The 25,615-nt window shown below is 35.1% G+C and overlaps 2 protein-coding genes across 2 annotated transcripts; one reads left to right on the top strand and one right to left on the bottom strand.

The window, feature by feature from the left end:
- Positions 1-3,460: 3,460 nt before the first annotated feature.
- LOC128557371 (uncharacterized) lies at positions 3,461-6,898 on the top strand. The gene is made up of 3 exons (XM_053544689.1): positions 3,461-3,526; positions 3,818-4,147; positions 4,493-6,898. Exons 1-3 carry the CDS (start codon positions 3,461-3,463, stop codon positions 5,078-5,080), a joined length of 984 nt encoding a protein of 327 aa, XP_053400664.1. The 3' UTR covers positions 5,081-6,898.
- A 6,223-nt stretch (positions 6,899-13,121) lies between these two features.
- LOC123559820 (transcription intermediary factor 1-alpha-like) lies at positions 13,122-16,936 on the bottom strand. The gene is made up of 2 exons (XM_053544005.1): positions 16,797-16,936; positions 13,122-16,378 (listed from the first exon to the last, which is right to left on the bottom strand). The coding sequence occupies exon 2, from the start codon at positions 16,350-16,352 to the stop codon at positions 14,961-14,963; it is 1,392 nt and encodes a 463-aa protein (XP_053399980.1). The 5' UTR covers positions 16,353-16,378; positions 16,797-16,936; the 3' UTR covers positions 13,122-14,960.
- Positions 16,937-25,615: the final 8,679 nt, after the last annotated feature.

Below are 25,615 nucleotides of genomic sequence, written 5' to 3'. Positions count from 1 at the left end.
TCATAAGACATATGAATAGTCTAGAACATTCAAATTAACCGAATAAAAAAAAATACTGATTTAAGATCTTATTTATATTTTCAGGAATGTTGCCGTATGTTTGAGGAATTTTTAAATTTTGTGTTGTTCATCTGAGAGTATGCCGCTTAAAGCCCTCGGTACGAGTTTAGCACATTATATCTTAATAATAAAAATGTGCATTGCATAACTATTTTCAAATCCAGCCTTAAATCTTGTTCTCTAATGAGTTAAGTCAATATCAGTATTTCAAACAGTACTGATTTTTATCTTGACCATGACCCGATACAAAGACGCACGCGCTCTACAGTATGTATAATTTAACTATTTTCACTAGTGAACCATGTTAAGGATTTTAAATAATTTGAAAGACGATATCATGGCAATTCCTAATAACTATATTTGGCATAAATACCTATTGATCGTGAAGAGTATTCAACAAGTGAAATAATAGCCACGATTTGCAATGAGTATGGCACGCCGGCACTGTCTAATTTGTTATTATTTGTGATTTTTTTGTTTTTTTTTTATTTATGTATCATGTTGGGCAAACTTTAGTTTGTATAAAACGATGGCATGATTACTCGACAAATACAGAAAATGTTCTGTCGTGCTAGGGCACCAGTACGGCATTTTAATTTACACCAACACGAAAACTCGACAAAATATTTTTCGAGCTTAAATCTGTCGAACTGTTGTATTGTCGTGTGTTCGCCCCCTTTAACACGAAATAGTTTTTGTATTTGTAAAGTTCATTTTGTAGCAAAGCTCCTAATGTTGAAGGTCACAGCTAGTTCATATTAATCAAGGATACTAGCAAAGAAAAGTTCATGAAATAAATGTAACTAAGTGTTGAATAAGTTTTGAAAACTTCATGCATTCATAATAATTTCTTTTCAACATTCAGTGTTTTTCTGGACCATTTTTTTACCAGAAATTCGGTCACATTCTCTCTCCCAGAGGTATGTTTTTCCACGGATCATTTTCCGACAAGGGAGAAAAAAAACAATTCATTTTCTTTCAAATTTACCAACCTCTGTAAAACAAGATTCACAGCTCATTGTTTCATATGTGAAAAACTTGTGCATCGATACAACTAAGGTTACATGGAATAACAACTATTAAACTTACATGGAAAGGAATTTCCTTATTACATTATTCAGTTCATACCCCAGTCACACTTACGGCGCGGATAGCTACGTCTAGCCACGGATAGAAACGTAGTAATCCGTATCGATCCGTACCTGAGTCTTACCTTAAAGTAGTAATCCGTATCAGTCCGTACCAATCCGTACGACTCAGGTACGGATCGATACGGATTACTACGTTTCTATCCGTAGCTAGACGTAGCTATCCGCGCCGTATGTGTGACTGGGGTATTAGAAAAGGTTTACGGATGATTTATGTAGTTACTCTAACTTCAGTATCTAAGGTGTTTCATTCATTACAAAATAATGATGCCTATTCCAGTTATTGGAGGGGAGATAACAGCGTTGTTATGATCTCCACTGGTTATCTTCCTTTTATAGCAATAGTAAAACATAGCGTGTAATTATCACATATTCGCCACATTGCATAATTCATATCGAAATTCACTGTATCACGATACACAAGTCGTATTGTTAGACTAGCGTATCGTTACACCCCTACAGATAGTCTGTGTTCAGACTAGGACTGCGACGATTACTCGGTTAATCGGATCGGATTCGATTGCTAAGTAAAACCGGTTTCAATTTTGCAAAACCGCTAATCGCTCTCAAACAGTAAGCATCAAAAATTGTACTTTATACATTTCTTTGACTGGGACATACTATATGATAGACTCACAGTATATTTCCGCTAAAACACATCAACTTGAACATAATCCACAGTCTCGTATTTGCCGTGATATATCTAAAATAAAATACACCAACATATCACTTATTAATTACCACACTGCTTGCAAACGATAAAGTCCATAAGTTCCTGATGAAGTCAGCTGCTGGAAGTACTTTGATACGGCCGTCAGGAAAGAAAACAGCATTTTAAATATGGCGGCCGATTAACCGGTTCGATTCGATTTCATGCAAATGATTAACCGGTTTCAAAATTTTGAAATCGTCCAAGCCCTAGTTCAAACCCCTTTGTTTTGTTCACAGGAGATAACTCCTGAGGCTATACACTTTTGCATCATTATGTCCCTTTTCTTCTCAAAACATGCGTAGATAATCAGAGCCAAGACTGATGAAGTTAGAATATATAAAAGATTCTTTTTTTTTTCTAAAAAAAAGATTATCTAGTCCGTAGCCAGGCTACCCTACAGACAGAACGGGTGAGAAAATTTGAAATTAAAAATAATCAATTTTGTTGTTGTTTTTTTTTTTCATCGAGGGACACCGGCGGAGTTAAGAGAAAATATTAGAGTGTTTAAATACATACCTGTACGAAATTTTACAGCTGTAAAAGACCTGTATTTTTGTTCAAAATAACAGTCATGCTTATTCCAAATTTACACCTGTAGATTTTATATAACAATATTGGTTTTACAGATGTAGATTTCACTTTACAGCTGTCAAACGACTGTAAAACAGTTCGAAATATGCAAATGAGCTTCACCTGTAAAAAAAAGTCACAGCTGTAAAAATGAAAAAAAGTTACAGCTGTAAAAATGCCCAAACGTTACAGCTGTAGAAATATTATAGGTGTTGAAAAAGAGGGCATTATTTTAAGGGACGAAAGTAGAGGTGCAAAAAGTTTTAGGATGAATTGCAAGTCTCTGGATAAGGTAGCAATTACTATGAAAATGGCAAAATAAATGATCTAGTACGTAAAGTATATGTAGCATGATTACAGTATAGCAACAGCAAAATTCAAGAGTAGGATACAAAGTAGAACATATGCAGATCTTGTTTATAAAACTTTCTTTGTCAGTCATGAAAACATATGACAATCTTGTAATTATTTCTTTTAAACTTATCGGCTTCCAGTATAGAGTAAATAGTTAATGTATGTACTTATACATGTCCTTTTACGACTATAATAGATAATTAAACATCTGTACTTACACGAGATCTATTATAACGGCTTTAAATTGCAAAATTTTACAAGATGTGATGTCTGTATGAATTTCAGTTATATCCCGCCAAAATGCATTAAAGATGGCTGACAATACTCATGTTTCCCTCCAAAAATGTTACAGCTGTAATTTTGAGACATGACCATTTTACAGCTGTAACTCTCAACAGTAAAATATTTACAGTTGTAAATTGAGACCTTCATATTTACACCTGAAAATTCCAACTGTATTTCTGATCATTTTTCCACTTACAGGTCTTTTACAGTTGTAATTTCAAAATACAGGTCTTTTACAGACGTTTTACAGCTGTAAAACAGGTCCTTTTTTCGTACAGGTAATCAAAACATATTGTATAACAAATGAATTTCGCTGGATTGTTAAACAAACATGGAAAATCAGCCGATCTCCTTACCGCAGGAATCTGAATGCCACGCATGCCAAGTTTTTAAAAATGTAATGAAATCTTCGGGTTCATCAAATAGTTCTAGATATATGTAACTAGTATTTTACTTTCAGATCCATGCTTTCTATTTGTAGCTGCAAATGGCTGATAATGGTATCTGACGTCACAATCACGTGGGTGTAAAGGGAAACTATTTGTTATAGATTTAACATAAGGTAACATTATAGTCCTGTTCAATAAGGGTTGTTATCTCCCCTGATTTATTACTCCCCTTGCGAACTCTTCAGTGCCAAAAGATAAGATCAGCATACATCCAAAATATTGGGGAGCAAACATGACAGACGGAAATAGTGCTAAATCTGATAAAAAAAACTGTAAAATCACGGAGTTCTAATAGACATTATTGTTGTGTGTGTAGCAATTACAGAGGGAAAACTGTTGATAATAAAACTGTTACCTTACATCGGTTTCCAGCTAACAAAATACTTCAGAATGCGTGGTTAAAACGTATCAGGACTGTGAGTGCAAAGTTTGTATTCAATGAACGTAATGATCGTTTATGTTCTGCTCACTTCAAGGATGGAATATACGATAGAAAACTGGTAGAAAACAATGTACCATCCGTTTTCATTCTACAGGATGGCAGAGTAAAACAATTTAAAGTTATTTCGGTGAGTCATTGTTTTTTTTTTTTTTCATTAATGAAAAACGAAAATAAATCACCATTTTAGAAAATAAAATGTAAGCTAAAGCCTATCTCACAGTTTTTTTCTAACATGGTGATTTATTTCTGTCTGTAGAGTTTATGTTTCGTAATTGATAGATCTTTTCTGTTTATAAGATATGTTCACTTGCAAAATAATTTATAACATTTAAAGATGAAACTGGTCATGGTAGAGCTAGTAAGTATGTTGGATTTTAAAGGAGCCAATGAAAAAGAAAGTTTCACAAAGTTTTATGCTAGGATAGAATAAGTAAAACAACAATTTAAAGTAGTTGTATTCGATATATTTCAGATCTGTAATAAAGACACACAGAACGCTGATCAAAACCCAGCATTTGAGGACACTGCGCAAGAGGACGAGGACTTCTTGAACTCACCACTGTTTTCCGCTCATGTTTTGGAGTATGTTTCTGTTAAATTACATGACTATCATGGAAACGTTAACGAGGACACATTTTCTGTTCATTTGAATAAAGAAACTCAAACTGTATCTTGTCAAGTGAATTGTTCGATTCAAACCGAGGTTGAAACCGATATACAGAAACCAAAGTCTACACGATCATTTGGTACGCAGACAGATTTCAGTGTGAAAATGTGTAATATAGGTGTTCAAACAAGGCGACCGGACATAACTATCGAAGATGTGAAAGGAAGTGAAATGTGTATGTTTTACACCGGTTTACCGAATGTTTCAACATTCAATTTACTATTTGACGAATTAGTTGATGCTGAAATCAACACCTGTCGAGCTGGTAATGGTGAAAATCAAGGACGCCCAAGATCTCTCAGGCTAATTGATGAATTCTTTCTGGTTTTGATACGGTTAATTAAGGCTAGGGCTTTTGCTGGAGGATTTCCAAGTCAACATGCAGCAACATAACTAGTAGATGGATTACATATTTGTCAATTAAACTTTCATCCCTAGTACCATGGCCATCAAAAGCCACTATTTTAGAAACCATGCCCAAAAAATTTAAAATAGTACATGAGCCATAGGGTTGATTGGTACCATCTTGGGGGATTAATTCTTATAGTGATTTTTGGAAAGGCACACATCCCTGGAGTAAGATAATATGTGATAGCAATGTATCGATGGTAGCTTTTGTGTGATATCTTGATATATGCCTACACTTAGATACAAGTTCATGTGAGCTAAAATTTATCAAATGTAGACATACGAATTATGGAACATATGCTTTTCAGTTTGAATAATTGTTGTATTTGTAACAAGTATTTAAAAACAAACAAAATATTTCCTTAATTTTCGACATTTTTTGGGTTTGCTTCTTTGAATAAATGTTAATTAAAATAATGATTATGAAGAACATCTTAATAGCATGGACAACTAGTTAGCATAACTATAGCTCATAATTACATTTTCTTCCGATAGGTGTTAAACCTTGAGGTACCATTTCCCCCTGTCTTCCCTAAGGAATCAAGGAATATTCAACATTATGACTTTCGGAAAGTACATACCGAATGCTTTTTATTCCTACATGAATGCCGTTTAAACGATATGGCTTTTGTAACTTGCGTGACATTTAATAGATTTCCTAAAAACATTTAAGACGATGAAATAGTGCTACATAATGATTAAGAAAAAGTGCAGTCTGTAGTTTATTAACAACCTTATACATGTATAACAATGAATTGAATGTGCTTTAAAACAATATCTTTCACGTTTTTTTAACATCTTAATTAGTGTAATTTACGTAACACTGATTTTATTTCCAACATTATAGATATTTTACTTGTACTAATAACCCAATGACCAAGATGTTTATGATTCTTGAATATAATTGAAAGTACAGACTGAATAATGTTTCTTACAACTATTTTTATGCAGTGGTAGGAACTTTTCCATGATGTAATCTCCGTATAAGTTTTATGTTACCAAAATGTACAAAACTGAAATTTCTGAAGTGAAGAAAATGCCCTGCACAGTTCGGGAAAAAATTACAACATTTTATAATAATTATACATAATGTGTGCTGTTGAACTATATATTTACTAGAATGCAGTGAATCACCATCTCATTTCAATAGTTGTGCGAATTTTACGTGACAATAATATGTGTTACCAAAATTAGTACAAATCAATTATAAATGTTCAAGAACATAATTATACATGTATATATACTGAAATACATTTTAGAAATGGGCCTTAAACAAGTAGAAAGCAAATAGATACTCATTGGAACACCATGGCTTCATGGGGACAGAATCATTCTTAGTTTATTTGTTAGAAATCTCCTGACACTTACCTATTAACAGAAGACACATATATGCAACCTTAATTATTTGACCTTCAACCGATGTTTATATAAACAAGTAAAGGAACTTGCTGATAATTCAAGCCTTGAAATCTGTTGAAAGTCAAACAGCGTTCAAAGAGTACTTTCAAAAGTACAAACACTTCCAAAGTGTCAGAGAGAGACATCACGGAAACGGGCACACTTCTGTATATACTTTATTGATATTATTCATGATATACTGGCATTAATACAGGCCACAAATGTCAACGACCTAGATGAGCAAATAGGAGTCTGGCACAAGTTGTGCCCACTATTATTTGCGTCCAATCATATGAACGATGCAATGTATCTACCTGCTTATCCGTTAGTTTATACTAATTTGTTTTAGCTCGATTGTGATGAAAGCTTCAAGCCTATTGGTATCACTCTCGAGTCCGCTTCCTGGAAAACTGGAAAACCAGTACTGGTGTCATTAGAAAAGACATGGTTGTGATCCCAGAGGGGCTGTCGAACCTACGATTCCTGGATTGAGCCGACACCTTATCCACTAGACTATCGCTCCCCTATCTGCTCCTAATGATGAATCTCTAAGTAACCCACCCTTGTGCAGAAAAGCTTTTGTGGGTTTGTGGCTTCAGTGTGTCTAGATCAGCCGCAACAGCATCACAGAATGTGTAAATTACTATAGAACAGACTATCAACCTTCATGCCAAGAAAAGGGGAAGCATCATAAGCTTCAGCAGACAACATTCTTCATACTACAGGTGTTGTTTGACACATCACATGTGAGCTAAATATGTTGAAGCTACACAACCGAAAACAGACATGACTTCAGAAGACAAATCCGCACACAAAGAAGTGGAACCTGCGCAGATCAAAGCCGATTATGCGGATGTAAAAAGTGATGACAGATGTAGAAAAATGCATGTATCCATTCAAAGCAGAAATTGGCAATAGCGGCCTTTACTTTAAAAAATCAAAGAAAGTGACCAGCTCGCAGAATAGAATGGCTCAGATAAGGGCTGAAAGAAATGTGTTTTGGGCTATTTGTGATATTAGTTGTTGAAGACGCATGATGTAGTCATAGAATTTCCTGTGTCATTTGCAACATCCTACGGAATGCCAACAGAGACGGAAAAACCCAAACTATTTTACTACGTTGAAGGAAGTATCGAGCTGCAACAAGCCATTCTATGGTGGCATATTTCTGCATACGAGAAGCATCAAGTGTTCATGAACATTTTATGAACTTTCCCGAAAAAAAAACAATACTTTTCGCGAAAAATTGAATAAACTTTCGTGAAAGTAGGAGAAAGTTTTCGTGATAATATTATCTTGTTAACGAGACAATGTGTCAAAATAGTGAACTGAACTGCATAAAGATAACCTAATAGTCCCCTCTACGGAATGGAGCGTGTTATATCAACCTCAGCCCCCAACCACCACCCCTAAGAGTGTCTAAAACGTATAGATATTTTATTATAACATTCATATGGGTTACAAAATTAACGTATTTTTTAACTCCCTTTATTATTTCTGTTAATTCGGTATCTGTTATCGTATGCAGTAGTTCGCATATCGTGAATTTTTTCCACTTAGATTAAGAAAGATTTTTGAAAGTTTATAAATTTTCACGTAAACTGTTTGCGAAAACTATCTGCTTAAGTGAATGCAGAAATATGCCACCATACCATTCTACTGAAAGCGTATCTTACATCATTGATGGTGATGCTTTGATAGTAGATTTTATTGCAGATACATACTTTTCAAAACGAATCTAGTCTGTCCAAAGAAAACGACGTGGAACTGCACTAACACTTCTGTTTTCTGGCAGATAAATGTTGGGACGTCAACATGTGTGCTCCGACGACGTTTTGGAGACAGAGAGTTATTTATATTTGCAGTATATTGGTCGCCCAAAATATCGGAACATCAACAAGGTTAGATACGAAATGTTTGTCAACAAGAATGGCAACCAAGACGGCGTCCTTAATAGTTCTGACGGCATAGACATGACCCTGATGCCACCATATCTGTCCAGTCAACTACCAGTTACTTATTCATTTATTTATATTAATCTACAAAAATTTTAATACACATATCTGCGTAGCTGTTGTAAAAATAATAGGAAAACTTTATCATAATATACTCAAATTTGATCAAATCTCTTCATGTTTTTCTATATTAAATCAATAATTTTGTAGTTTTACTCTTATTCATATCAAAATCAAACAACCTTGATCTTTTCTTAAAGGTGTATATTTGATTACATGCCCATGAGAACAGCCTTTATCTTCCTGATGTTGTTAAAAATTGCTGGGGCTTTGATGACGAACAACAGTTAGACAAAAAGATCGTTCCTGATGAACTTGTTGACAAAAACGAAACCAGTAAAACTGATGGAGATTATTCGCGTACCAATATTGACGATATCTTATAAGATTCAGACAGTGATGAAGAGTCATAACTAAGAATGTTCTAGTATGTTGAATACATAGAAAATGTGGTTTATTAAAAACAAAGAATAACCTTGACATGATATAGAAAGACAATGACTGAAAATAATAACGGCAGCATATTACCTATTATGGTAACATATTGTAACGTAAATTACACTTTTACATTCAATTAATTAACATGGCATATGATATCTAACCGAAGAATGATTTTATTGATTAGTTAAAATATTTCTTTTCTAAACATAATACATGTACTAAATAACAACGGCTTTAACATGTTTATATGAAATATTATGAAAATCTTGATTTTATGGTAACGTATTTTACTGTATAAAAGTACCATTTGGTATTATTCAGCATAAAAATGTTTACTGTTTAAGCATAAGAACATTGATACAGAAGTAGGCATGAATATGCACCTTTAAGACAGATCAGATAGTAAAACATCATGTTTAAACAACATATTTTGTGTTTTTCGTCTACACGTGTATTGTCACGTAAATTACAATAACAACAAGGTGGCTTTGATATTAAAAACTATTGGTCTGCGAATAACTGTCTAATTGTTAATATAACATATCGAAACTAGTTCAGAAATTGCTTTGATTTAACGATATTCATACTTTTCTATTCCATATCATGTATAGAAGTATTAATTAATTTCAAACAAATAGGTAACGCACATTAATATGCCGTAAATTACAAGCGCCCAAACAGCCAATGGCAGACAACTTGGTTTTGTGATATGTAGAATTGTACTACCTTAAACTCTATGTATTTAAACATGTCATATTAGTTCTTGAATGAACAAAATACCTTTCTAACTGCATATTATGAAACAATATTTGTGTTCTTTAATTATGTTTAAGCACTGGTCTATGTTTGCCTGAAATTGCAATCACTAAACGCTAAAGAGGCAATATTTTAATAACAGTTCTATTAAATCCATAAAATACATAAACTGATGTGTTTGTCTATCAATTTCCAAGTAAATATATTCCAAAATAAGAGAGAACCATTAGTTTGGCTCATGGACTAAAAAGAAATATCCGAACTGCCGTGTCATTATTGATTGTACTGAATTTTATACAGAAACTCCACAATCTTTAGCTAATAAATCCCTCATGACATGGAAAGCGTTGTTGGGTATTAGCCCTTCTGGAATAATAACATTTGTCTCGGATTTGTGGACAGGTAGCATATGTGACAAACAGTTGACAATGAAGTGTGGTTTACTAGATTTGTGTGAAGCTGGGGATGCTATTATGGCAGATAAGGGATTTTTAATATCTGACTTAACAACACCCAGAGGCATGCGTCTCATCATACCGCCTTTAAAAATGCAACGTTTTAATCGCAGACAGGTTGAAGAAACCCGAAGGATTGCCAATTTAAGAATTGATGTAGAACGTGCTATGGAAAGAGTAAAAAACTTTCGAATTCTGCAAGGTGTGATGCCAGTTACCCTTTCACAGCAGGCATCTAAAATTTTAAAGGTCTGTGTTGGACTGTCAAACATGTTACCCACTCTGGTGCATGATGGTGATGATTAAATGTATTTGCATATGTTACAAATTGCTGATTACAATCTGTTGACAGAAGTTGAATATTTATCATGTTTATATGAGCCGTGCCATGAGAAAATCAACATTGTGGGTTTGCGACCAGCATGGATCCAGACCAGCCTGCGCATCCGCGCAGTCTGGTCAGGATCCATGCTGTTCGCTAATGGTTTCTCTAATTGCAGTAGGCTTTAAAAGCGAACAGCATGGAGCCTGACCAGACTGCTCGGATGCGCAGGCTGGTCTGGATCCATGCTGGTCGCACACCCACTATGTTGGTTTTCTCATGGCACGGCTCAATTATGATTGATAAGAATGTTAACAGCATGTCATCTGGTCTGATCTTGCATTATCAATTGTGTGAGAAATTCTGTTACTTTGATTGCAATATCAAATAATTGAAATCATGAGTGTCTTGAAATCCTAGTTTTATGATGAATCTGAAATGAAATTCTAAGAATTACTGATTTTATTCTTTTTGAACTTTTTTTGAAGTATTCCAGACACTGCTGCTTGATCTAATAGATTATTTCAGAATGACAACAAAATTTCAATAAATACATGTATAGCTGATATTGAGAAAGACCCTTTTAAAAGAAGTTGAAAAAATGCCAAACATTGTTTAAAATTGATTTCTTCTTAAATATTTTTAAAGTATTACAGACTTACAGAGAGGATGCATGATTGTTTCAGTTTAAAATTGAAATATATTACACAGAGTTAAAAATGATATGTAATATTTCTACCACAAGAGAGTAACTATGTAAATTATGGTGTTCACAAATGAAATATTTACATATCTTATACTGAAACAAACAAATTTTCTTTTTATTGTATATAGTGTCAATTGTCTTTATTAAATTATATATCTATTTACCCGTGCAATCATGTCATGTGCAATGTGTCACGACATCACAATGTTGTGACATCACGATTACTTTGTCAAACAAAGTTTTAAAAAGTTTCCATGTTTCAGTTACATTTGATTATGAGGGAGTGTAGATCTTTATATTCATGCCGGTATTTGCATGTTGACAATTGAAAGTATTTTTACGTAGAATTTCCTATGGCTATTAAAAGTTTTAATTCATATTCTTTTGTGTACCATTGAAAAATTAGTATTTTCATTTTTTTGTAACAGTGAAAATATCTATTTCATCTCATTGATGTATTCTAGTTGTTTCACTGAAAAGCATTAAATAACAACTGTTTGCTCCCTTCGGCACATTTTTTCTTGGAAAATTCTAATTTAGCTTTGACTCATTTCGCAGTATTCACATTCAAAAGATTTTTCAAGTAAAAGTATGAATGAGTGGCTTTGACAAAATTGGAAATTATCAGAAATAATCAAAGGTACAAAAGTTTTCATGTGTATATAAATAATATGTGTAAATAATTTGTTGATACACTTAATAAATACTGTTCATTTTAAAATTTAGTATGTTTGTTATTAAAGGTTTTTTGCATACAGGTAGTATAATTGACAACAAGGTACTGACTGAATGGCGAACAGTGCAGATCATGATCAGACTGCACTGGTGGCAGAGGCAGAATCAGTCATGTCCAACATCCTTAGGGTTTAACCAGCCATGTGTATCACTATGACCTAAAGACATATCAAGTTACTAGTCCAAATACTAGTATAGTAAAATATTAAACTGGTCACAACCCTGAACCTCTATTAAACATTTAACTTGTCGCTCAGAACAGGATTTAGTCCTGCTGGCCAGACAGTTTAAACTGAAACATTTTAACTGGTAGGTAGCAGGAGGGGAAACAAAGTTTTATTTCAGTGGCTGAAACATTAATTTCAGTGTTTGGATAAATGTCATATTTGGTTCGGCGAAATATTTTAACCTTTACCCAGCTAAATTTCTATAACGGACTTGTCCATCTTTCAATTTGGACAGTACCACTGATTGTTAAAAGGGATGTTTACCAAAATAATATTGACTGAATGGCAAACATTGCAGATTATGAACAGACTGCATGGATGTGCAGACTGATCATAATCAGCACTTGTCGCAAGGCGGACTCAGTCGTGTTTAGCATGATAACGGTTGACTATTTGAGAGACGGAATAGCTCTTCTTGACCAGTATGTAGGCAAGTTCCGTTTTAGGATGAAGAAAATGCTAAAATAAACTAAAATTATCCACTACTTTATGACATTTAATTATTTACATAGAAACAGTACAAAATTTATACAGTAAAGAATTTAGTAACAAATCAACAAGCCAGAGGTTGTGAGAGTACCTGCCTATAAGCTCTATTTCATTTTGTAGCTTTTAGTTAATCTAAATAAGCTATTAGCGATTTTTGTGGGCCTAAAAAGGCCTAACACAAAGAAATTCTGTAAAGATGTAATGGGAAATTTCATACATCTACGATAAGACAGACAGATGAAAAACAAAAACATGTCTGACGCTCATGAAATTTTCGTGAAATGATCGTCTGCCGTACGATACTGACGTCATACACGTAAAACAAAATAACATCAGAAACGCGTCAGACACACTTTAAAAGTTCAGACATGGATGTGTAGAGATTCAGTAGAAATAGGACTTATGGATTTAAGAAAAGGTCTTAATACTTAACTCGTTTTTTCTTTTTTAACAAAAAAATCTATAATATTTCACACAGAAAATATTATTTTGGTACTTATTTATTTCAATGTCAGAAATGTACATATAAATTTTTCATATCTAGTACAAATGTCCCACGCTACTTGTAAAGAGTATAACTGAAACAAACTTAAAGTTCCAACTTGGTTTAATTTACAGGTAACAAATTTGCGTTGTTTTTGTAAACAGAATTAAAATATTATTTTTTCCAGATATTGAAAGCTGTATGTTTTAAAAAAATCATTCAATGTATCACAAAGTTATTACGTTTTTTCCGCGTCCAAGTAAAATGTCCCATAGCGTACGTTTGTTCACGCTGACGCTACGATAGTTTCTTTAAAGGCGCTGTTGACACACCGACTCTTTTAAATTATTTTGCGAAAGGGCAGAATTCTGTCGAAATCCCTTTACGTTAATAGGAAATCACATAAATACAACTTATAAGATATATTCCAGATACATGTTAATGAATATATGAGTCGTGCAATGAGAAAACCAACATAGTGGCTTTGCGACCAGCATGGATCCAGACCAGCCTGCACATCCGCGCAGTCTGGTCAGGATCCATGCTGTTTGCTTTCAAAGCCTATTGCAATTATAGAAACTGTTAGCGAACAACATGGATCCTGACCAGACTGCACGGATGCGCAGGCTGGTCTGGATCCAGGCTGGTCGCAAAGCCACTATGTTGGTTTTCTCATGGCGCGGCTCATATTAAGTTCATGAAATGCCAGAATGCCAAGAAGACCGGATCCTAAGTGTTAGGAAATGACGAAACAGACGCTTGATGAGCAAACTTTAATGTTATCAAGGGCAAATACTATGTATATGTTGTTTTGAAAGTATTTGTACTCGTTGACATACAAACACTTAGGAACAATTCAAGCTCGGAGGTCAAACTCTTGAAACGCAGCGTACTTACGCGCCACACGTTGCCGTTCATGACGATATAAATTTTAATCCTGCGAGATGTATATCGGTTAAGTTACATAAATTTCTGTTTGTAGGAGGAAAACTGAGCGTGCGCCGAATAGCACTGACTGTCGTCAATAATTATAAAAATACACAAATAATATAACCGATATTTAATTTTAAACTCAATAGTCCTGTCTGTCATGTAGGTTACAATATTAAAAGTGGTGTGTAGGACTTGCATAAGAAAATTAACCCAAAATTTCGGAAATGTTAATGTTAATAACAGCCAGTCAAATAACATTGGTATCTAATAAAGAAAGGAACCCTTTGTCACAAACATGTCGAAAGAACGTTGGGAACTGATATTTTTAATAGTAAATAAAAAAATAAAGACCACCGTTTTTATTTGCAGATGGTCTTCGTACACTACATGTGTTTATATGAAACATATTGTCTTTAAAGACAGGTAGCCTCTGTTCAAACGTGATATTAGCACAGATTTGACTGTTATCTTAATTGTGGAATACACCAGGGAGGTTGTCATCAAATATAATGAGGACTCTTTTTCTCAGTTTCACCTTCACATCATCTGAAATATTTTCACCACATTCTTCAGTTTAGGGTCAATATGAAGTGCATTGTTACTCAAAAACAGTTTGTTTGTTTGACAGCAGAATGAAACAGAATACGGTTTTTGAACATGTTTATTCTGCTGTAGAATTTCCTTGATTTTCTTGCATGCTGGTGAAATCATGTGAATGCCACCACTTCTATTCCAGTTACATACAAGCACTGTACCATCTGGTGTCACTGTGAGTCCTCTAACAGCTTGCAGTGTCTTGTCATTGTATGTTGCTAGTATTTTGCCATCAAAGTCAAATTTATAAATTGCTGCTGGTTTTCCTGTGGCGATACCGGTATCATTACAGACATAGAATCCTAAGGAATCATGAGAAAATGCTGTACCCATCTATCAGTGTTACATCTGTTGAAGATATTGTTTTCACAACATTACCATTCATTTTCAGAATTTCAATTTTGTCAGTATACGCAATGATTAGTTTATCATTTTGACAAGTAATTTTGCGAACGCTTCCATTCACATTTATGTCGTGACTTTCTGTAAGTGTGTTTTTCTGTGTAATAGACAGAAACTGTATTTTCTGTTTACCTGGAAGCGTAGCTGCTATAAGGTTCTTGGATACAACTGCCACGTCAACTGGTTCAGTAAACAGTTCATGCCTTGTGGATAGTTTCCTCTGTTCGATATCAGCCATTTTCAAACATTTGTTTGCATTGTCTGCAAGTACTATTTGACTTGGTGAAATAAGAGCAGATGCTACAATGAAGCAGTATGATTTATCTTCAGGTGTCTTTATGTTGATCTCTCCATCAAACTGTGGCTCCATATCAACTAAATTTAACTTTCTTTGGGGGTTTATTTGTAAGATTTGTCCTGTCAGATTCCCAAGTGGAACCTTAGAAGAAACAATTTGTTTTATGTCAGAAGATGGTTTAAACATATATGGTTGTGTCTGGCACTTTTGGAACATCTGCTTAATGCTGACATCAATCTCGGCCATCCTGTCTTTCATTTGTTTGGCTGCCACAAACAGTTCATTCGCCTTATTGGATTGCAGCTTCAATTTTTCACTTAATTCTTTGATTTCATTTTGCACTGAATTTTTATCTGTTTCCAGTTGTGAAATTTTCTTTCCATTTTCCGCATTCCTGTTGTTCACTTCAGCCATAATCTCGCCCTCAGCTTTATCTAGATAAATATTCACTTCTTTCCTAAATGCCCTTATGTCAGCTAAAGCCTTCGTATATGTTGCCTTCATATCTTCCTCAGCCATTTGTTTGCATGCCCCTAAATCTTCCAGATTCTGAAGGAATTTTTCCACTGTTTCAACTAGCCGTGTGTGTTCCTGACCATTGAAATAGCTACCTGAGATGTCTTGGATTCGTTCTACTTTACAAGCTTTATGTTCTAAGACCATACAATCACCGCATCCTATTGTATCATGAGAGGAGCAGTAGAATTTCACTATTTCATTGGTATGCTTTGCACATACCTCTGAGCAAGGTTCTACGTCTACTTCCGGTACCAGGAATTTCGGCATACTTCTGCCTTCTAAAATAACATGATTTCTGCTCACAGATTGTTTTCGATGAAGCTTTAGGCAAGCAAAGCAGAAGTATTCATTACAGTTCTGACAGTATCCCATGGCAACCACCCAATCACCGTCACTGCTACACGGCTGACAGAATATTTCAGCATCTTCAGCAGACGGTTGCCCTCCAGACGCACCATTAGTCCTACGACCAGATACTTCCATTTTCGTACGGCAGCTCAGTATTTGAACTGAAAACAAAATGATAATATGATAACTTGACCTGGTTAGAAATTGTGTATCAGATAACAATTTATTTATAGCAATATCATATGACAAAATTAAATCAAGTTGTAACAGGTCTCTAAATATTTCTGAGTGCGATTTATATTTTAATTTAACTAAAATCAAATACGTGACCAGGATTAAATACACAAAACAAAGACTTAACATTTATTTTAAAAACAACAAATACAACCTTAACATCTGGTGGTTTTAACTTGGATAGACTTTCATTTTTAGATATCACATGACAAAATTTTATAGGTCTTTCATTGTTCAGATTAATTTTTTCAACTCTCTACTGGTAAGAAAATAACCTTAGAAAATATTTTTTATAAACCAAATAACAGCAAATATGTGTTATTAAACCAAATAACAGCAACTTACTATTTCGGATAAGATAATTTTAACATTCTTTCATTTTCACAATCCAAGTGTGTATTCACAAAAAAAAATATGTTCTAAATTTAACTTCCTTGTCTAAATCTGGGCTATGTTAAATTTATTTACACTGAATAAGATTTTGTTGTCATCATAAATGCCGATATTGTATATCGGCGTACTTGTAGTAGACATTTACGAATTAAGTCTACGTGGACTGTGAACACCTAAGACGATCAATTTTTCAAGGGGACCGTCTCAACATGATACTTTTAATTTATGTATGGTAGGAAAACATTCCAGTAATGATTGTAAGGTCTGGCTTATTATGCTACCGCACAGGATAAGATTTGGATTTGTCTGTCCGTCTGTCTGTCCGCCAGAGAGGTGTTTTGTTATGCATATCGCAAAAAGTATTTGATCTAGCGTAATAACACTTTCCCGAAAGGCTCTTCAATATTATAAGTTGCGCATCTGCGACAAAGTTGAAAAGGTGAACTAATCTGTTCGCAATGTATCCGTATTCCATCGTTGTCGTCGTTCGAAATGAAAATAAATCTTAACAGGGTTAGCTGGGATCAAAATGTAGGTCAGCAGGTAAAACATTGTGAAAACTGTAGAAAACGTAATTTCTTGCGTCTCCATTCCTTTGTTGTTATTATACGCCCAAAGAAACGTATTTTGGTGTTCGTCTGACCATGTCTGTCTGTGTGTCGGTCTTAGGGGTCAAAGGTCATATGACTTTGTTTCGAGTGCGATGTGTAACTCTTAAACTGCTTGAAGGATTAAAAAAAACTTGGCACAAATGTTCACCACATTGAGACGACGTGCAGAGCACATAGCTCGCTTCAAGATAAAGGTCACACTTAGAGGTTAAAGGTCACATGACTTTGTTTTGTGTTTATGTTGCTTTGCATTGCGGTGCACTTGTTTTTATTTGGCAGATTCCCTTTTTTGTTCACTTACAATATTTTTTATTGGATTGCTTCCCTTTTATGTTAATTAGAAATAGGTTATTTTGTAACTTTTTTATTATTACCCGTAGGTAAAAACCGAGACCACTTTTCTTTGGTACAACATGGATGGTACCTGCAAAGTTAAGGTGTATTTTGACACATCTGTACCTGTTAATAATTTCAGTGGACTAAGTGTTTTTCAGGGAATTTCTTCCCTTTGTTGTCATTTTCCTTAGGACTTCAACAGTAAAGTTCTTTAAATTTTGCTCCCATCCTCTGATATTTGACTTTATCAAAACCTTTGGGGGCCTCCGCGGCCGAGTGGTTAAGGTTGCTGACTTCAAATCACTTGCCCCTCATCGATTAGGGTTCGAGCCTCACTCGGGGCGTTGAATTCTTCATGTGAGGAAGCCATCCAGCTGGCTTACAGAAGGTCGGTGGTTCTACCCAGGTGCCCGCTTGTGATGAAATAATGCACGGAGGTGCACCTGGGGTCTTCCTCCACCATTAAAGCTGGAAAGTCGCCATATGACCTATCATGTGTCGGTTCGACGTTAAATAAAAAAAAAAATAAAAAAAAAAATATATCAAAAACTTTTACCAAAAATTCTAAGTTAAAAAGGGACATAACTCTGTCAAAATTCAAATCACAGTTATGAGGATTGTTTTTCCTGGTGTAGTCTTCGATAGTAAATAACTATTTTAAGTTTAAAGTCAATAGCTTTGATAGTAACAGAGACATTTGACTTTATCAAAAACTTTAACCAAAAATTGTAATATAAAAGGGGGCATTATTCTGTCAAAATTGAAATCAGAGTTATAGGGATTGTTTCTCCCGGTGTAGACTTTGATAGTAAATAAGTATTTTAAGTTTCAGGTCAATAGCTTTGGTAGTAACAGATATATTTGACTTTATAAAGAACTTTAACCAAAAATCCTAAGTTAAAAAGGGGCATAATTCTGTCAAATTCAAATCAGAGTTATAGGCATTATTTTTCCTGGTGTAAACGTTTATAGTAAATAAGTGTTTTAAGTTGCAAGTCAATAGCTTTGATAGTAACAGAGATATTTGACTTTATCAAAAATTGTAACCAAAAATTCTAAGTTAAAAAGGGGCATAATTATATCAAAATACAAATCAGAGTAACGCAGATTGTTTTTCCTGGTGTGGACTTCGATAGTAAATAATTATTTTAAGTTTCAAGTCAATAGCTTTGATAGTAACAGAGATATTTGACTTTATCAAAACCTTTAACCATAAATTCTAAGTTAAAAGGGGCATAATTCTATCAAAATTCAATCAGAGTTATGGGGATTATTTTTCCTCGATAGTAAATAACTATTATAAGTTTCAAGTCAATAGCTTTGATAGTAACAGAGATATTTAACTTTATCAAAAACTATAACCAAAAATGCTAAATTAGAAAGGGGCATAAGTCTGTAAAAATCAATCAGAGTTATGGGGATTGTTCTTCCTTGTGTAGACTTTGATAGTAAATAATTATTTTAAGTTTCAAGTCAATAGCTTTGACAGTAACAGAGATATTTGACTTTATCAAAAATTTTAACCAACGGAGACACCGACGCCGACGCCGGAGTGAATGCAATAGCTCTACTTTTTCTTCGAAAAATCGAGCTAAAAACAGGCACATCCAAATTTTATATCACCTACCGCATAGTGATGATATAATAACTCAAAACCTATTGCCGTTATACTCTTTTTCATATCGCGCATAATATAATAAAACTATGTTGAGACGGTCCCCTTGAAAAATCTATCGCCTTAGGTGTCCAAAGTCCACGTAGACTTAATCCGTAAATGTCTAATAGGTTTAGACACTGTGACGAAGTAGGGGCTTGGTGGGCTGATCTAACTTGAAATGTCCAAAGTCGAGCATGTCTGATAACATAAATATTTCGTTCTGGTATTTACCAAACTCAATAAGTCCCCGGAGTTTAGTTTTTCTGGCGACGTCGGGGACGAAGTAGGGGGTCGGGGGCTTATTTCATCAGAAATGTCCGAAGTCGAGCATATCTGATAATGTAAATATTTCGTTCTGGGGTTGACCATACTTAATAAGCCCCCGGCTCTTAGTTTTTCTGGCGACGTCGGGTGTTGCTCTAGTTCTCTAGTAACGAGAACCCTGCGGTCCCAAGCGGTAGCGAGCGACCTACTGTCACATATCCAACGAGTAAATCATGGACGCAGTCTAACAGTTTAATGAAGTTTTGTTTATAAATCACCATGAATTTATATGAAAGTGAATCTGTGAGACCTCAATTTTAAAATGTCAAAGCACTTTCATACAAAACACTGGTTAGATCACAATTAGAATACGCATCATCTGTATGACCCTCCTCCCCCCCCCCCCCCCCCCCCCCCACCCTCACACACACACAGGTTAACATACATAGGCTGGAAATGGGGTTAAAAACGATTATTCACGATACACAAGCGTAACGGACCTACAGAACACCTTAGGCTGGAGAACACTTGAAAGAGACGTCTAGACTCCAAACTGGTCATGTTTTACAAGATTTATCACCATCTTGTAGCCATCCCGTTTCCAACTTACTTAGAAGTCCCAACCAGGTTAACCAGACACATGCACCCCCTCAGTCCCCGCAAAATTCACGTCAACTCGGACTTCTTTAAATTCTCCTTCTTCCCTCACACCTCAGTCCTATATTGCGACTCTGCTTGATCTTGAATCCTTCAAGCAGGCTGTGGCTCTGTTCCAGTATTAAATACAGCAGTTGGTTTCAACCTTCTTTTACTACTGCTTGGTTTGTTTGTTTGTTTGTTTGTTTTCTTTCTGTTTTGTTTTTTACATTTTAACAATCATGCTATGTCGCATAGTCGTAATATGTCTGGAAGACTTCTTCCAATAATGGCGAGAGACGTGAGGCAGTAAAGATAGATACTATAGATAGATCGACAGCGGCTGGTCTCTAAGAAACTGAACTGAAGCGCGTTCAACCAAGAATGATCCATTGACTAAACAGAGCTTGCGAGACGACAATGTAACAATCCGTGAGTCGTAAATTTACAAACGACCCGAAAATTATACAATGCGCGTTGCCCGAAAGAAACAAAACAGAAACAGTCATTGGCGATACTTTGCAACATGAAAGGAAAGTATACTTGAAGGTAAAAGAAAGTGACGTGAAACTAACTGCATAAAAAGCTAATCAAATTTAGTCATCGCATTTATACAAATGTAAAAGTAATGCAACCACAAAGTTTTAGAGTGACTTTCTTAAATACTCGAAGATGTGAACAGTCAAAATTATAACAACAACATTGCCAATATGTTAAACGATTAAAACGATTAAAACGATTAAATTCTAATTATTAACATTTATATTATTTTAATAACGCATGTAAAGGTTACATGCTAAACTGATACATAGTCGCCGTATAATACATAAGCAATTTGCTCAATAATGAATAACAAAATTGTGTGTACAGTACAACCTTTTCAGAGCGACCCTGCAAAAACCTCTCTATAACACCATCATCAAAATTTCCCTAAGCCGAAAAATACTATCAAATTTACCTCTCCAGAACAACAACCTCTACACACAGTCAATATGTGTATCTCCCAAAGGGTGTTGTTCTACGGAGGTTGCACTGTATTTAAGCTTATATATAGTCGCCACCGGTAACCCGTACGGGCGGCTCCTCCAGAAGGTTGTTAGTAATAATAACTTGTCCGAGGATAGTGCAACATAATTCTAAACGCTTCCCTGGTTCTAAAGCGTGCCTGGTGTAAAACACCCATGCACGGGACTCTTATCCCAGCGTTAGTCATTTTTAGTTGGAGGAGCGGGGGCTCGAACTCACGACCCCTGGTTTCCTAGTCAGACAGTGTTACCACAGGACCACTGCGTCCGCTCCTATGAATTAAAATTGAAATATGAAGGTAATATAAAGCCATTGGTTCAAAAACCTTAGTGACCTCCAAACATAATGCAGTTTTAGTTGTCACTTTATTATTTCAAATGAACTAACTTTCAAGTCTGTAAAGAGCCTTTTGAAAGAAAAAAAGGTGTTCACAGGTGGTCTATCTACATAAATTTTCATATTTAAGCTGCGCCATGAGAAAACCAATATAGTGCGTTTGCGACCTGCATGGATCCTGACCAACCTACGCATACGCACAGTCTTGTCAGGATCCATGATGTTCGCTACCGGTTGCCCTAATTGCAATAGACTTTGAAAGCGAACAGCATAATGGATCCCGATCAGACTGCGCGGATTCATCGAGAAAGTAGTGACCTTTATAAACAGGTTTTAAGTTGTTGTCTATATATTAAGGTGGACTTTAGCGATCGTTGGTCTTTACTTGTAGTAATATAATTATAGGTTACGAAATATTTTTACGAGATCCTAGACGACAGGTCAACATAGCAAAGTGAGGATAATCATTTTTTTTCTTTAATTTTTCCGATGAATTTAGTTTTTATTTCCATCGAATGGTATGAAAGTAGGAGCGGCGTAAAAAAGAATTTTCTATTTATTTAAATGATTGAAAAGGGTTGTTTACATTTAGAACTAGCGACCCTTTCCGCACAGCAGATATTCAGTTTCAGATACGGGTTTTAATGAAGAAATTATCAGAATCACATTGTCAATGGACAGATTGCTTTGTGTTTATTGATTCGTTCAACGTTCAACTGTCGTCCGAATGCTTAAAATTATCCAAGGCTTACTGCCATAGGTTAACCGTTTCGGGAACAATATAAATCATGGTACCAAACTTATCAGAATTAATCAGTAACGGTTTCTAAGTAAAAGCTGTGGGAAGGAATGGCTGGTTAGCAACAAGTGATGTGTACTGAATAATCCGCGTAACTTATCTTATTGGTCAATATAATAGATTACAATTAGTTTGATTGACAGCCCGGATCCATCCATGGCAATAGGCTTTGAAAGCGAGAAGCATGGATCATATCAGACTGCTCGGATGCGCAGGCTGGTCTGGATCCATGCTGTTCGCAAATGCACTATGTTGGTTTTCTCATGGTGTGGCTCATTTATAGATAAATACATCGAGAAAGTAGTGACCTTTCAGTCGTATATTCGTAACGAATGAAAACGTTATCATTGTACACAACTCGCAATTCGAGAGTGGTAACATGTGACATTTTGTTAGCCTAAGATGCGAACTGGCCGAGACAAAACCTTCAAATAAAGGTATATGTCAAAATTGAATGCCCTGATTTTCTTTAAAATGATATTAAATACGGATTTTATGATGTTCTATAATGGTCATTTTTAAAACTTCTGCATAACAAGCTTCCAGATGACCTTTGCAGAATTTGTCTTCTGAAGCCGCTCAAATGTTACCTTCAAATGTCGGCTGCTAGCTCTACGCACAAATGTCATGTATATGCCTTATTCAGCAGTTAATACTGAAAAAAAGTAATCTGTTGTTAAGACAATATGCTTGTCAGTATACACTGTCACCGTGCATTATTTGACATTAACTTTTCCCAAATCTTTGCCATCAGACGGATAATGTCGATTATCATGGATAATTTGCTCGTGTTTCCGCATTCTCGCATACCAGAGGTCTACCGTGGTTCCCCGGATGAACGTCTCGAGATTTTGACGAACCTCTGAACGTAGACCGAGGTGGCCACACTATTTGCGATATGGACTACAGACTCTTATAAAAAAAAATCGCAATATTGTTCATGTTAATTATGGATCTTACAAAACTGACGAATGCATGTTTCATACGTGTAAAACAGAGAAATATGTAAACGTATATAAATAAATATTGTCTCTTCAGATTATATTACTGTCCATGAATACTTAATACTAAAACATATTTATTTCCCTGCAGTGGAAATTTGCAATAAAAATACGCATTATATTCCATAAATTCTCAATGTTTCATTAGAAAGTATTTGATTTAAAAACTAAAATTCATCATGAAACAATATATATATATATATACATTGGCCCTAAACTTTGGTTAGTATTTAACTGTAACTGTTTTGATAAGACCAGCAAACGGTTTTGAAGATATGCCTCCAAAAAGAAATAATTGATGGATGGACATACCGGCAGGCATCCGGACAAACGGACATGTGTGACTCCAATATAACCCACATATACTTTGTGTGTGTGTGGGGGGGGGGGGGGGGGGTGTATAATAAATCCAAATCTAAGGCATCACGTTACAAAATGTATCTAAATAATGATTTGGTCATTTACTTGTATAAACAATACTTTTATCAGGACTCTTTTTGCGTTACACATGCAACATGTCCGCATCCATCATATTCTTATAAGTGCACCCATTATAATAAGTGCATGGATATAAGCGTGCGCTGACATAATTTAGCTTGCACGTATAAAAATATATCGAGAAATATACTATAAGGAACGAAGTGAAACTATTAAAGTATCTGATTCTATTTCGTATTTTACATAAGCAATATATAATCAGTGCATGAGTCGTTAGTTGTCATTAACAGCACGGGAGTCATATGGCATGGAGGTGCCAGACGGGGTTTGTCGGCATTGGTTAAATCACCGGAAACGCTGTGTACATGGACAATAATTGATGCAAATCTGTTTTTCATAATCTACAAATTTACAACACTGTTCAAACAATGATTGAAAGCGAACAGTATGGATCCTGACCTGACTGGATGCGCAGGCTGGTCTGGATCCATGCTGGTGGCAAATGCATTGTGTCGGTTTTCTCAAGGTGAGGCTCATATAACTAATTCGATATTATGTCAGACCTTTTTCAATATGTATATTTTGGTCAGTGGCGCAGTGGTTAGCAGGTTATACTACAACGTCAGAGATCCGGGTTCGATTCCCGGTCGCGGCGGATATCCCGATTACAGTTCAGTTCTGGCTGGTTTGCTTAAATTGGTACTTATCCAGCAGTGTTGACCTGGACTGGACGCTGGGGAGGTAAATATGACACCTGCCGTGGGCTCGACTATAAATAATTTGTTTCATCCATTCCAGGTTGAGACTTTCGTCGACTACCCACTTTACCTTTACTTTTTTACTTTGCTGCATGTAAATTTAAAAATGCGGGTCAGATTCGTGAAGACAATGTTAATGAGTGCACTTGAGAAAGTCCAACACTTGAACGCGAAAGTGTATAAAATGAAAATTAGAAAAAACATATACCCTTTGTAACTTTAAGATATAAAAGTTAAGATAAACTTACCTGAATTTCTGAATTTGTAATCAGTTTGAGTGAGCAAGACAAATATTGGCTTTCTCAAAATGTTTTTAATTCTAATAGCAAAACTTTGATTGACGATAGACTTATGCCGTCATTTGGCCCAAAGAAAAATTAATAATACTACACTTACTGTAGGACATTTTTAGAATTTTATTGACAATGTTATCTTAGTAGAAAAAAAATTGACAATTGCATTGACATAATGTAGCAATAATCCTTGTATTACGCTGATCCACTTTTAATATTGACATATCTTTTCTGCGCTGATCCACTGCATTGATATAATAAAGCAGTTATCCATTTTATCCACGGTATTGATATAATGATACATGTACAGATATTAATATTTTGTGCTGATCCACTGCAATGACATAATAATATAGTTATTCCCTTTTTGTTCTTACCCACTGCTTTGACACAATGATACATTAATCGACATTTTGTGCTAATCCACTGCATTGACATAATGATAACGTTATCCACTTTTTGTACTTACCCACTGCTTTGACATAATGAAACATATTATCCAATTTTTGTGCTGATCCACTGCATTTGTATAATAAAGCAGTTATCCACTTTTTGCGCTTAATCATGATATTGATATAATGATACAGTTATTCATATTTTGTGCTTATCCACTGAC

The sequence above is a fragment of the Mercenaria mercenaria genome, chromosome 5 (genome assembly GCF_021730395.1).
Source record: "Mercenaria mercenaria strain notata chromosome 5, MADL_Memer_1, whole genome shotgun sequence".
Lineage (NCBI taxonomy): Eukaryota > Metazoa > Mollusca > Bivalvia > Venerida > Veneridae > Mercenaria > Mercenaria mercenaria.
This window is presented reverse-complemented; position numbering and strand designations above follow the sequence as displayed.